The 14,695-nt window shown below is 41.9% G+C and overlaps 1 protein-coding gene across 10 annotated transcripts in view; it reads left to right on the top strand.

Moving 5' to 3' along the window:
• Positions 1–13,479, top strand: part of LOC148010578 (uncharacterized) — a 29,971-nt gene extending 16,492 nt beyond the window's left edge. For 2 of the 10 annotated variants that reach the window (XM_087671944.1, XM_087671939.1), the window contains 7 exons: positions 9,957–10,154; positions 10,261–10,366; positions 10,522–10,704; positions 10,786–10,951; positions 11,040–11,395; positions 11,500–11,568; positions 11,658–13,478. In XM_087671944.1, coding sequence (XP_087528070.1) covers positions 10,026–10,154; positions 10,261–10,366; positions 10,522–10,704; positions 10,786–10,951; positions 11,040–11,395; positions 11,500–11,568; positions 11,658–11,725 — 1,077 coding nt within the window. In that variant the 5' untranslated portion in view covers positions 9,957–10,025 and the 3' untranslated portion in view covers positions 11,726–13,478. Of the gene's footprint in view, positions 1–9,956; positions 10,155–10,260; positions 10,367–10,521; positions 10,705–10,785; positions 10,952–11,039; positions 11,396–11,499; positions 11,569–11,657 lie in introns of all 10 variants that reach the window. The other 8 variants (XR_015689547.1, XR_015689546.1, XR_015689543.1 and 5 more) reach the window with 8 other exon arrangements.
• The last annotated feature ends 1,216 nt before the right edge of the window (positions 13,480–14,695 follow it).

Consider the following 14,695-nt stretch of genomic DNA (forward strand, 5'->3'; position numbering starts at 1 on the left):
GCAAAATCTTCATCATCAGCATACTGTTCCTTCATATCATGCTTTTCTGACAGCTTAGTTTGAGTTAAGAAATAACGCAATGTCTGATGATCTGTCTGGACAACAAAATCTGCCCCAAGTAGGTAGTGTTTCCAACAAGAAAGCGCATGAATCACAGCCAACAATTCTTTCTCATAGACCTGCATAGTCTTCTCTGGCCCTCGCAAGATTCTGCTTTCATAAGCCACTACCCGGCCATCTTGCATTAACACTGCACCAATGCTATTACCACAGGCATCACACTGGACAACAAATGACTTCCTAAGATCTGGCAGAATGATCACTGGACTAGAAGTAATCTTTTCTTTAAGAAGGTTAAAAGCTGAAATCTCTTTCTGTGTCCACTGGAAAGAGACTCCTTTCTTCTATAAAGCATATAAAGGTGAAGCAATCTCTGCAAAATTGCGAATGAACCTCCTGTAATAAGAACACAAACCCAAGAAGCTTCCAACATCATGGACAGTCTTCAGATCTGGCCATGTTCTAATTGCTTCAACCTTAGCAGGATCCATTCGGACACCATCCTTTGACACTATGTGCCCCAGGAACTGGATTTCTTCCAAGAAGAACTCACTCTTCTTGCCATTGATAAGCAACCTATTACTGCAAAGCTCATCAAAGACTGCTTTCAAGTGTTCTCTATGCTCCTGTTCATTCTTTGAAAAGACAATCATGTCATCAAAGAATGTACCAACAAACTGCTTGTATGGATGAAAAATCCTATCCATCATTCGATTAAACGTAATAGGAGCATTAGTAAGTCCAAATGGCATTACCAAGAACTCATAGAGACCAAACGTGGTCCTAAATGTAGTCTTATGCACATCCTCTTGCTTAATCCTGATCTGGTGGTATTCACTCTTCAAATCTATCCTGCTGAAAATTGATGCTCCTTCCAAACGGTCAAGGATATCGTCAATTCTTGGAATGGGGAACCTGTTCTTGATGGTACTCTTGTTCAACGCTCGGTAATCTATGCACATGCGCCAAGAGCCATCCTTCTTCTGCACTAGGAGCATTGGTGAGCAAAAGGGAGATGAATTTGGCTGAAACAGCCCTTTTTCTAAGAGCTCATTCACCTGGCTCAATATCTCTTTCTGTTGGGCTGCACTAACCCTATACGGAGGTCTATTTGGTGGGCTATTGCCTGGCACCAAATCTATCGCATGATCCTGAGACCTCTCTGGTGGCAACTGTGATGGTAATGAGTCAGAAAAACAATCACTGAACTGAGACAAGAAAGTAGACTCTCTATCTAACATAGAAAAATTTGACTCATCATTATCCTTGACATCACGTGCAAAAATCAAGTACGCAGAAAGATGATTCTTTATTACAGATGTAATGGCAGAAGCCGATACAACAGGTACAGACTCTCCTTTAAGCTTCACATCAAGCACATGAGTCTTTTCCCTATGCTCCAAAGTCAGTGTCTTGTTAAAGGCATCCAACACACCATGCTTTCTGAACATCCATGGCATTCCCAACAAGACATCACAGCCTTCAAGTGGCATGATATAAAATTCTTCTGCATCAACATAAGACTGTACATGAAGATGTAGCTTTCCAAGAATGGGTGTCACAGACTCTGAGTGGCCAGGACATGCCAACCCTGCCTCTGCTGTGTAGCCCATCTCATCTGCTCTGATGCCCAAAGTAGAAGCCAACTCTGGTGAGATAAAGTTTGCCTTAGCTCCAGGATCAAAGAAAATAAGTACATGTTGATCCCTAACTTTACCCCAAGCTCTGCAGAGCTCATTAGCATGTGAATGTGGCTTGTCTCCCAGCATATCTGGCACTAAACCTGCTGAAGGTTTGGGCTTCTTTCCTTTTCTGTCCTCTTTATCATCATCAGCTGGTCTCTTATTCTTGTCCGGACAATTAGACGCAATATGACCAGTCTGCTCACAGATAAAGCATTTCCTCTCGGCCATTAAAGCCTTTCTCTCTTCAAGAGACTTGTGCACAAAAGGTTTCTTCTGGTCCTTTGATTGCTGTCCAAAGGACTTGGCTGGCTTCTTCTTGAACTGCCAAGGTTTACCTGTGCTTTGAGAAATCTGAGAAACCTGTTTACCAAATGGCTTCTTTGCTGAAAATTTTTCAGATTTGTCCTGTTTAATGCTGCCCCCAAAACCACTTGACTGTCCCAACAATAATGCATTTCCTGTGGTAGCATTCTCAATTAACTAAGTCAAAGTGGTGACCTTTGTCTTTGTACAATAATTCCGAAGTTCCCTAGGCAGCCCACAGCAATATTTCTCTATTTGCTCGGTCAATGGCACAACCCTGTAAGAAGTGTTTGGAAGCAAAGCCTCCCAAAACTTCTTGTTATAATCTTCCAGATCCTTGCATTTAGATGCATCCAAATTGTGCCAAGTTGACATAACATCAATCTCAAATTCATTGGTCAACCAAGCAGAAGCAAATACTTGCTTGAAGTAAGTCCAAGTAGTAGGAGCCTGTCCTTGCATCAACAGTGTACTCCACCACTGACTAGCATTGTCCTTAAGAAAGGTAGCAGCTTTCCGGACCTTAGAAGGCTCTGTAAAGTTCCCTCCTGCAAATGCGGCATCAAACTGCTGTGAGAAAGAGAGTGCCTTAGTCCTATCTTCAAACCCTCAAAAGATAAACTGTATAGCTGCACCACCTTCCTTGTATGGCTTTGGCTTCTCATGAGCCATTAAAGGGTCCGTAGGATATGCCTGTAACATAGGAACACTAACAGGTGGCATGGGAGTTGTCGGACCACTTACTACAGGGCTTGTAGACGCAATACTTGCTTGCTGATTTTGATAACCAGCCATACCAAAAGTGCCCTGTGGCATGCCAAAATTGCCCTGAACACCCTGAAATCCAGGCTGCATGCCTATATTACCATACATGGGGTTTGGCATAAAACCCTGTGTACCCCCAAACACTGTTCCTGGTACATAAATCTGGTTTCCAGGTGTATAACCAGCCATACTCTGAAATACAGATGCACCTCCAAAGTACCCAAGATGTACAAAGGTCGGTGGGAAAACCTGTGGTAAAGCCTAAAAACTGTTTCCCTGTCCATTTAGGCCAACATTTGGCTGCTGTAAAGTGGCGAGTTGAACTTGCAATGCCTGTGTAACTAGCGTTTCAGCCACCTGTTCCTGGACAGTCGGAACCAATCTTGGAGTCTCCATTGACTCCGCAAGCTGCCTTGGTGTTTCCACTAAATCTGCAGCATGCCTACCCTTATCCTGGACCTCTACTGGATCCAAAATCTTTGCAGATGGCTGCAAAAGTGCCAGAAACCTTGGATTCTGCATCACTTGAGTAAACATACTCACAGCAGCAACTAACTGAGTCTTGAAAGTATCTTCATCCATAGAAGAAGCCGTAAGAACTTGTGGCTCAACCATAACAGGAGGAGTAACAAACTGTGGAGGTCTAGAAGACTCTCCCACCTCATGAACAACAGGGATCTCCTATGATGAAGACGCTTCCTCTCTGGTGTCTTCCTTTCTATCAGCCATAATGCACAATTCTGTGTCTTACACCCAAACAAACCCTGGCTCACTCTTTAGGGAAAAAGTGACTCGGTCCCGGCAACGGAACCATGAAACCGGCCTGTTCACTGGGAAGGGTGGTAGTGTACAACCAAAATATATAAATGCTTTCACCCAATTTAACAGTCGCCCACTTTACCTGAACTTAAAGACACAGAATCAAGAAGAAACACAGGAAGCTAGAATGCTCTTGTTGCCACACAGACACCCTGTTGGCCCCTAAGTTAGGCGCCCCTTGCGGTATTTCTTTATTTTTAAAAAGAGAAAGTACAATGGGCTGTCTTTCACCTATTCTGGGTGAAATTTGACAGCATAACAGTACAATTACTGACCCAACTCAAGTTGACCAGGAGGGGAAACTCTGCCCAAGTCTGAAACTTCTGGTTGGAGTGCAGAATTGACCATTTCAGTCTGCAGTAATTACTGGTTCAGACCTGTTCTGGGACCTGTTTACAACTCATATCTCCTGTACTGTTCAGCCCACTGTAATTACTGGTTCAGACCTGTTCTGAAACCTGTTTTCAGTTCATACTGTTCCCTGCATTGTCCTGCATCATCTGGGCCAAGTGACCCTAGATTCTGACATCAATTGGGCTCTGAAATACCCTCTGAACAGTCCAGAATCAGTTTTGGTTTAGTGCTGTTTCAGGCACTTGCTTGGCGAGGTTACCACCCTCACCTGTCCCTGCTGGGACAGCATACAACTACTCCTGTTCTTGGAGAAAGGAAGCTCTTGCCTCATGCAAAAACAGCATATTCCACACAGCTGTATCTGAATCAGAAGAAAAGCCCTTGATTCTGCAGCATAACCGTACTGTGAGAGAGAGAGAGAGAGAGTAGGAAGCAAGCCCAGCCCTTTGTGCACCATAGACAAGGTAGACCAGCTCTCAAGAGCTCTCCATTTGCAGCAATCCATCTCCCTTTTTTACAAAATGAGCCCCCCATGCATTGAAACTCGTTTTTGTGCTGCCCTCTCTCTCTCTCTTTTGGGAATTTATGCCCAAATTGTGACACATGGCATACATGTAACAATTTTCCTGTTTAAACCTTTCGGTCTAAAATTCTCCATCCTCGGTTCAAAATTTGACCTCGGCACAGACTAGAGGATTAATCCTCGTACAAAAACGAAGATAATGGCGCGAACAGATTCTGAGGTCCAAAAATAGTAACTCCCTAAATTTTAGGAGTTGCTTCCATTGCACCCCCACTAGTCTTCTGACCATCTTTGCAGACTATGGCTACATCCAAATTTGCAATGTAGCTCAACTGAAAGTGAATTTCCACTGATGACCCCACATGGACTAATCTCTTGGAGATTTGTCCATCTTCACTTTGAACTAGTCTCTTCCAGGCTAGTTCTTCAACACACTTGTCCATATACACTTTCATAAGTCTCTTCCAGGCTTGTCAATCGACGGTGCCATCAGTCTCTTCCAGACTTATACTGGACCTTAACTGTCTAGTCTTGACTCACTAGACATTCTTGTCCGTTTCACAAATTGGCCATGCAACTCAGGCGTTTAGATTTCAAGAGGGATCCTTCCAAAAAGAAAAACCAAATAAAATATGTAATAAAGAAATCAACAAAAAGGTACTAGTTGTCACAGTCTTGTGACACTTATGGCCAAATGGATGACCTAGGCCAACAACTGGTACCAGATACCACCAAGTACCTGTGCGGCATTCTGTGCAAAAACTGATGCACAATTGATCCAAAAAGTGACCATAAATGGTTCTCGAGCTGATAAAAAACTGAGCTGAAACTGATCAGAATTTTTGTCTCAAAATTGAGGCAAAGTTGATGCTAGATTGTTCATAAGCCGATGCAAAAGTATAGTTCCAGTACCTGGGTGAAACTCATACTCATCTGCATACATCTCATAGTGACTAGTACACTAAGTAATGATCTCATGGCAAACATACTGTCAGCACAGTACCTTGGATGCATGTTGAATACATCCAAGATCCACTACATACGAGAGCTGTTCCCCTTGAGCATCAGGCAATACTTTGGACCCTTGCCCTGCTGAACCTGACGGAGCCCGAACTAAAGTCGGCTCTAACTGAAAGGCATCTAGGTAAAGCTGCAATAACTGAGGATGGTTTGCCAAGTCATCCTCTTCCATCCATTTGGCATCCATTGGTGAATAATTCTAAAATTTTACCAAGTATCTCCTGGAAACTTTACCTTTGACTTTCCTTTCTTATGTGCCAAAATCTGCTCAGGTACCAAAATCTTATCTAGCTCCTCAACCTCAGGTTGAATTTCAGCAGACATATCCTCTGGCAAATCACCATGTAAAGGCCTCAACAAACTAACGTGAAAGGCATTATGTATCTGCCAATGTGGAGGTAACTTCAGCTGATATGCCACATTGTTGATCTTCTCCACACTTGGAAGGGCCCATAGTATCTCATACTCAACTTCGGATACAATCTTTCTCTTCCTTTCATCTTTTTCAGCCTTGCCTTTTCAAAACGCAGCAATACATAATCACCCTCTACAAACTGCAAAGCACGTTTATGTCAATCAACTGGCCTCTTTTGCTTTTCTTGCAATCTCTGAAATGCATATTTTATCTTTGCATAGGCTATATCCAAGTTTTCCACATAACGATCAGTCTCAAAGATCTTATCTTTAGTTTGCAGAATAGGTGGTACCTTCTTGCCACCCTCAACCACCTCAAATGGAGCTTTGCTCGTAGAACTATGCACTGTGTTGTTGTAAGCAAACTCAACCAAAGGCAAATACTACTCCCACTATGTCTTGTGGTCTGAAACATAGCAGCTTAAAAGATCTAACATTGTGGAATTTGCTTCCTCAGACTGACCATCTGTCTGCGGATGGAAGGATGATGAGAATTTCAGCGTGGTACCCATATTCTCAAACAAGCCCTTCCAAAGTAAAGGCTGATCATATGGCACGATTGTTTTTGCAATGAGTTTGTGATTAGTTTGGGGTCACATTTGCAACACTTTGTGATCAGTTCTCAGATCAGCGAGTGACCAATTTATGATCAGATTATGCTCAGTTTTCAATGGTTTACATCTAGTTCCTGGACAATAGCATATGTTATGATGCCATTGATATTTTAGCCATGGTTTATGCTTGGTTATGCTATGCTATGGTTTGGTTTTGCCAGATGAGTTGAGCTCATGAGAAATAGACATGTCACATGATAATTTGGCAATGTTTTTGAGATTCTTTGTGAGTCTTATGTTATGTTATGTTGGCTGGTAATTTTCAGCATATGTTGGGCATATGGAATGGTTGAACAACAATGCGTAATGTTGTGTTGACTATGATGCCTTACAGAAATTCCAATCTAGTACTTTGCTTTTGATGCATTTGGCAGTGCAATCGAGGACGATTGCAAGGATTTCAAGGAGAAGGGTTGTCATGAGGACATGTATTTTTGAAATCTCACTTAACATGTGGATTAATTTTTAATCACATGATTAAGTAAATGATGCACATGTGAGTTGCAACTGGGGTTAAAGTAAATTTACGAGCTCGGAACCCAAAGAAATTACGAGATGTCAAAGACAAAAGTTGCTATAAGTTATGCCGCACAGGTACTTGGTGGTATTTAGTGCTAGTTGTTGGCCTAGGTCTTCCATTTGGCCATAAGTGTCAGTTGGTGACACTAGAGAAGTGACATTTAATGGTATCTAACGCCAATCTAATGGTCAAAGATGGCGCAGAGACACTTGGGAATGGAAGTTGCCTAGCCAATTTAATTATTGGCCAGTCTGATTATTTTTCAAGACATCGAAATAATTATTAGATTAATTTTCAGTATTTAAAGACTGAAAATTAATATTTAATTATGAAAAATGTTGGAAAAACCATTTGGGAAGGCTACCACTTGTGAAAAATGCCCATGCAAGATTGAAAAACGTCTTTCGAGGTTGGAGAGAGGCATTTCTATAAATTCAGCCTGCAAGAGAGAGCGAGGGGAGGCTGTTGGTCTGATTTGCAACCATTGGAGGACCTTCTGAGGCAGCCAGGGGCAAAAGAAGACCGATTAACAACAGGAGACAGCATCTACAGCCTGTGAGGCAAGGTAGCAGCAGTAAATGACTGATTTTCTTTAGTTCTTTGCATTTACATGCTGTTGTGGCAGGGCAGCAGAGCTGCACTTGATTTTCAGTCATTCTTCATGACAAAACTCTGAATTTTCTCTCTCTACAGCTTTTTCTCTCATCTCCTAGCCATTTCACAGCCTTGCTTCGAAGATCTCAACATTTGGACCCTTGGAGAGTAAGAAATTGTAAATTTCTCTGCTGTAAATCCTAATTTACAGCAAAAATTAGGGTTTAGCAGTAGCCTTGGGAAGTGTATAAGAAATTGGAAGCTCCAAGACTTGGATTCAACAAGGTTGAAGGTGAATTTCAGCCGAATTTAGGTGGAGGACTAGCCAGCCATTGAATTTGGGATATTTCCATTGTCTATGAAGTGGATGAAGGCCAATCGAGTGCCTGAATCAAGGGGCAAAATAGATTGAAGACTTGTTGGTCACTTTGGACAGCAAGGAGAGTTGAAATACTAAAAGGGATTGGGAGAATCCCATTGTAAATCAACTTTTTCTTCAATAAAGCTAAAGAAATACTGAAAGGGAAGCCAATTTTGGGGCCAATCAGGTGTGGATTGTCCAAGATCGGTAGGTGAATTTGTATTTTCAGATTTGCATTTATTGTTTGCTGCTGTAATTAAGTTGTAATCAGGGATTTACCACCCTATCCGAGGAAGAAGATTGGTTTCAGGTAGACACCTATCGTTTTTTTATGGGCGGTCTGCTAATCATTTTCGCCATGATTATTTTATTCATTTTATGATGGTCGACCATCATATTTAGGGCCTTGTGGAGCATATTGGTCAGTTTTGGATGTTTTTGGCCATATATAGCTTGCCCCCCCAAATGCCTTGTCATTCTATCTTGTAGACTTCATCACATTCCGATGTTCGAAACTCTCCTCTGTCTTCCGGTGTTGTCTTCGGTCATTAGCATGGTCCGGCGCCCTCATTGATGCCTTGGGTTGTGTGTAGGGACTAATCAGTCCTTGTATTTAGCATTCTTTCAGAGTTCAGTGTAGATTTTCTTCGTCCATTCTCTTCTTCTATTGCAGTCTTTCTCTTCTCGTTTCTATCTATGTTTGTGTTTCTCTTCCATGGCACACTCTCATAGGCACTACTTGAAGCATCAACATCTATAAACACTCTGCCCTTCTTTTGCCACATTGACAACCAAGCATAGCCACCTCCATTGCTCTAAAGTAACAAACACATCATTGGACACATCAGGGCAATCATCAGTATCTTTACCGCTAACACGAGCAAGATGATCCTTCACTCATGTGACACTCCCCATGCATATGACATGGTAGTAGTTGCATTCCCACCACTTTGAGCCATAGCTACCTCCATAGTTGCTCATGATGCATGTGTTGCTTCAAAATGTGTCCTTCACCATAACCATAGTTTGCTGGAAATAGAGAAAACCAGCCGCAAATTGGGGAGGCCAGCTGTAAAGAGTGTGGGCGAAGGATGAAGAGAGGAGAGTGATAGCTTGCTGAAAACTGTGAAAAACACCTGAAAATCTGAGAGAAAACAGCTGCCAATAGTGTAGACAGGCAAAGAAAGATCAGGGAGCTGAAGGATGAGGGATGAGGGTGAAAGGGGCTGTAGACAACAGTAGAGCTGGAGTAGGAGAAGCAAAAATAAAAGAGAGTGAGCAGCAGATAAAAGAGGCTGAGGCACTGAGGGGAGCAGGTGGAAACAAAATGCGCAGGCTGGAAAATGAAGATGCTGCCCAAAATTCGACCTAAACCTGCCTGTCCTGAAATGTGTTTTGGGATGGGAACATTTCGGGTGTCCTCATTTCTGTTTCGAACCCCCAAAACGGCATTTCAGGCAACTACGATAGCAAGGTCATATTTCACGCACTGTACAAATGAGGATTTCTTCTAGTTACCAAATTGCACTTTTGCCCAAAATCTAGGGCTGATATGGAGCAAATCAAGTAATCTTAGGGGCCTTGGGAGGACTGACCATTGCTTTACTCCACCAGATTATCAGCACACTCTTGTACGAAATTGAGAGGAAACCACTGGGTCATCCAATAGCAAGGTCAATAATCCCTTCCATCAGCTGAGCAACAAGCAAGGGTTTGCAAAGCTCTTCCAGCCATGCGAGCAGCAGCATACAATTAGATTTTTTCCTTTTTGGAGATTTTTTAACTTCTTCAAAGTGATGCATTGATCTGTTAATAGCAATGGAACTAAAATGGAAATTGTTGGAATTGATTGGTGCCGCTTCACTGTTGAAAGCTAATTGGGGATCACTGTGCAACATCCTGGAATATTTGTTGTTTTTTGCAGTCCCCGCCAGGAGTAGCCCAAGCACAGCAACAAAATACGGCAGCCCAACCACAGCAACAAAAGCAGCCTATGCAGCAAAGCTCCCAACCACAAGGACAACCTCCACCAACTAACAGTCAGGCTACGTCAGGGGTTACAGCAGTACCTCCTGCAACTGCGAGTGAAGGAAGAAAAATATCGTGTGAAGATATCCAGCTGGTACGTGTTTCTCAGGTCTTCTGTTTTCCTCAGCTCATAGGTATTGTTGGCTTTCCCCCCCACAACCCCCCCCCGCCATACTAATTCAAGAACTTTGGCTGTTTAGGTCCAAAACCTGATAGAGAGGTGTCTGCAGCTATACATGAACAGGACAGAGGTTATCAGTACACTCTTGAATCAAGCCAAAATTGAGCCTGGATTTTCTGGGCTTGGTGAGTTAACTGCATGGAAATTTCTTTATCACATAAAGTGAGGTTTTTCAATTCTTTAATAAAGGTGACAGCACTGCTCTCACGGAAGCAGACTCTAGAAAGTGATTAACTTTATTTATTATTTAATACCAACTCCTTCGGGTGTTCTATTTTAGTTTGGCAAAAGCTGGAGGAGCAAAATCCTGACTTTTTCAAAGCATATTATGTCCGCTTGAAACTTAAAAGGCAGATCATTATTTTCAATCAACTGCTGGAGCAGCATGCTCAGTTAACTCAGAAGATTCATCCAGTAAAAGTTTCACTACCGTCGTTACAAAATGGCATGCATACCACTCAAGGTGATTACACTTACACAGAAATGCTTGAAAATTCCAGACTCATGGCTCTTGCAGCTGAGTATTTTCTGTTCTGCTTTACAGTGCATCATATGCCAATTGGATACCCTGTGCCACAGCAACCACACATTGCAGCAGCTGGCCATCCACATATGGTCCCAATGCCAGTTGCCTCATTAAGTGCTCCAGTTCTAAGTGGCACACAAGCCCCTGAAGCATTTGGCGTTGCACACAGGAGCCCTGGATCCAAGTGAGACTTGAAAATATTTAAAGTCTTGTTGCGCATATATGTCTGCATACCTCAAACAGTGCTGATGGCATGAGCTTTTTATTTGCAGTGGGGTTGCCAATATGAATACAGAGATGTCTATGCTTACAACAGCATCGCATATCCCGTTAAGCAATGATCTGAGTATGGGATCAGCCACAGGAATGCAGGGAAGTTCAAGTTTTCCATTTGCAACAATGGGTAATCCAACTGACATATCTGGAATAGGAATGGATGTCCCTTCTGATTTCCCTCCAGACACAACTCTCCATTCAAGCGAAAGCCACGCACAAAATGGCATAGGAGCATTTCAGATCGGCACAGATGCAGATGCACCCGGAGGCAGAGAATCACTGGGACTTCTTGAGACATTTCCTCGTAGTTTTAGTCTGTCAGATATCACAGCTGAACTGGCAAACAGTACAGGTAATGGATTTTGTGGCATATACACTTGTTGCCAAGGTAGTGAGTCTTGCTTTGTGGCTTATTTTTACTTTTTTCTTTAAACATTAAACCCCCTCGTTTCTTAGATATTCTTGGAAGCTACTCTGGATCACCTTTTCTGGGCGCTGATTCAGATGTGTTCATTCAGTCTTCAGGTAAAATTTGTAACCTATTGCTGTTCTCTAAAGCTGTAATGCTGTTATTTATGTTAATATTATTTTTGTTTTTGTGCTTCTTATGTTAGATGATGAGAAGATGCATGATCAGATAACAGTTCCAGCAGTCTATGATGACTTTGAGGATGTCAAGTGAAGGGGGGCCTTGACTACAGCATAGGTTTGGATGCGCCTTCAAAGGTGATTGGAATATATCCCTCTAAAAGTAACTCCCTTAGTTCATGTTATTCCCCCATGGACAAGATGTAGTTACCAGTCGTGCCTTTGACTGACAACTTTCAGTTTTGTACTGTATCCAGCAATGTACACATGTTTTGTAAATACTCTGACCTTAATTGCTCATTACAACGGTTCCAGAGGAAGCCTATTCAGGTGTATTATCAGATTGAGCTGTTAGTAACAGTGTGAATCCTAATTTATTTCCTCTTAAGTTTATGCAATCAAATCGTTTAGTTTTTGATATGCATTGACAGCAAGCTGCCTTGTGGAAGACACAACTTTGCAGAGAAACATGGTCATTCTAAAGTATGGAGCTCATTTTATCCAAGCCAAGGATCTGGTACCAACAATGTAAAGAATCGACCTGTTTCAGTAGCAGAAATGTAATCAGTCAAGTGCACACAGATTGGCCCTTAAGGAAAGCTTCTCATGAGTGATTTGAGGTACAAGAATTCCGTGACTTCCAGCTCAAAACATACTATGGCACATTTTCTGCAAGAAAGTACTGCGCTAGTCAATAGAACTGGTTGTCTTGAATGGGTTATTTTACTTGATGTTGGGTATGCAGGTTGTAATAAATGTCTGCTGTCAATGCAGTTTATATAGATTTTGGCTTCTTCCACTTGCTTAAATGACAAGCACAAGAAGGGTGCTACAACAAAGAGGGGTTTAGGTTCTTAAGCTTCAAATTAGTCTACCCTTTGTCTTAGCGTTACCTTACTGGAATGCAATACCTATTGTAATGCAAAACTTGTTTAGTGTTTGTTGTTGATTACATGCTATCTATTGTTTAATACCTTCACTTAGAATAATGGCGCTCTGCAATGCGACCTATCCACAATGCTGCTCGTGGATGCAACACCTGGGCAATGTCGGCTGATTCATGGCTACTAGATGAGGGAGGAGCTGTCAAGACGGGCGTTGACCACCAAAAATAGTTATAGTCCACGAACGACAGCAGTCCACAACACCTAACGAAGGAAGGAGCGGAAGAACTAATGATGTAGAGAGGTTATTAGGAGCAGGAATAGACCATAAAAGACACAAGGAAGTAGTAGTCCACCAACGATAGAAAGCAGGAGGAGAAGCGCGAGGTGGAGCAAAGTGCCTGCATGGGGAGGAGTTGGAGGAGGGTGAGCGGAATGTCGGCTATGCTTTGAATGATTAGAGCTGGAGGAAGAAGAGTCGTGAAGGAGCAACAATTGCAGAAGCTGGAGGAAAGAGGGGCGTCGCACAAGGGCAATGTCTACAGTTTACCGGCCTTTCTGAAACGATGTCTCTGAAAACAAACTATGCCTAACGAGTTTACTGAGTGTGCCTTGATGCGTCGGGGGAATGGTGGAGACGCTCGAGCATTAATGGGGAAACAGTCTGTGTGCGAAGGGCTTCCACGCAAGGTGGCGACCTTCAAACGCCCTGCATGAAGGGACCGGTATCGTGGGTCACGGGCGAATTTACATCGTGTTCCAGGTTGGTGGGCGAGTGTAAACATTTAACACAGCAAGGAAAGGCGAGGACAGTTTCACGTGTGCGTGAATTATAATGTGAGGCGTTTTGATTACATACAACACGAGAATCACATGTAAATATATTCAGGTAAGTGAGTACATTTATTCTGGATTTACTACAACAATTCACTATCACAAATTCAAGCAGAGATGCAATGCACGATACACTTTTAAGGTTGTGTTTAGTAATTTGTTAACAATCTCATTTAAGTCTACGATGAGTGTTGAGTTCCTAGACTTCTAATCAAACGCACATATACCCATGATAGGGTGCTTGCATATTTAAATGTGTTGGATTTTTGAGTCCTTAAATCCAACTCCCGACCAGGGTTTGGGAAACTTTTTTTGAGAAAGAGCAAGTAAATCCTTTTTCAACATCATGTGAAAAGGAAGTATCCTTAATTGAGATGATGTTATACATATATTTGAAAAATATAACTATATTTGGAGGAGTTTGAAGAGGGCTTATTTCCTTCTTTCAAATAATTGAGAAGGATTTTTCTCAAGGTGAACCAGTTCTAGGTTGAAGCAAACCTTGTCCCTTGTCGAACCATACTCCTAATTATGATTGTAATAAATTGGTAAATTCTTGTGTTTATGCTTATGCTCATATATTGTTACTTCTTGTTAACGTTTTTGTAAAGAAGCTACAAGAAGTGAGAAATAACAGGCTATTAGAGTACATTGAGGGAAGCCAAAGATTTAAAAAGCAAGAGGTGCAAAAGTCAAGGAGCATTCATGAGTGACGGCTTGAATGAATAATGACTACATCTAGTTGGCAAAATTCAAAGCTTAGAAAAAGAGCACAAGAAGAAGACAAAAAGAATGTAAAAGTATCAGGAGCTTTAGAAAAAATAGGAATTAAGCAAGAGGGCCAAATAGATTTTGTAAAACCATTTTGGAGCGTCCGGCTTACTTGCGTGCAAAAAGTAATTAATATACATTTAATGGTGTGCAAGTGAGTGACTTTTGGACAATTAGATGGGACATTGGGCTCAAAGAACGAGTGTCAAGAGATTATGGGTGATCGGCATCTTGAGGTAAGAGGTCTAGTCCAAGTTTAAATTCAAAGGCCATGTATATTATCAAGAATCATGTGGTGAGGAGACTTGCTTGAGGAGTTGTGTCAAACACATCGTATACATGAGGAAGCTCACTCAAGAAAACAAAAAGAGAGATGAAGGCCATAACATTTTCTTGTTGATTTTTTCTTCTTTCACACACATACAATGTACATAAAGTATAGATAAGATACAACGTAAAGAAAAGTTGCATGTTAAGTCAAACAGTGCATAATTGGTTATACTAATCGATTGGCACTATAAATATGTTAGCTGTAGACAGGTGTAACAAACTAAATATAATAAGTGATAAGTCAA

The sequence above is a fragment of the Lygodium microphyllum genome, chromosome 29, assembly GCF_053477565.2.
Source record: "Lygodium microphyllum isolate KBCC chromosome 29, Lygodium_microphyllum_v1.1.10, whole genome shotgun sequence".
NCBI classification, from domain to species: Eukaryota; Viridiplantae; Streptophyta; class Polypodiopsida; order Schizaeales; family Lygodiaceae; genus Lygodium; species Lygodium microphyllum.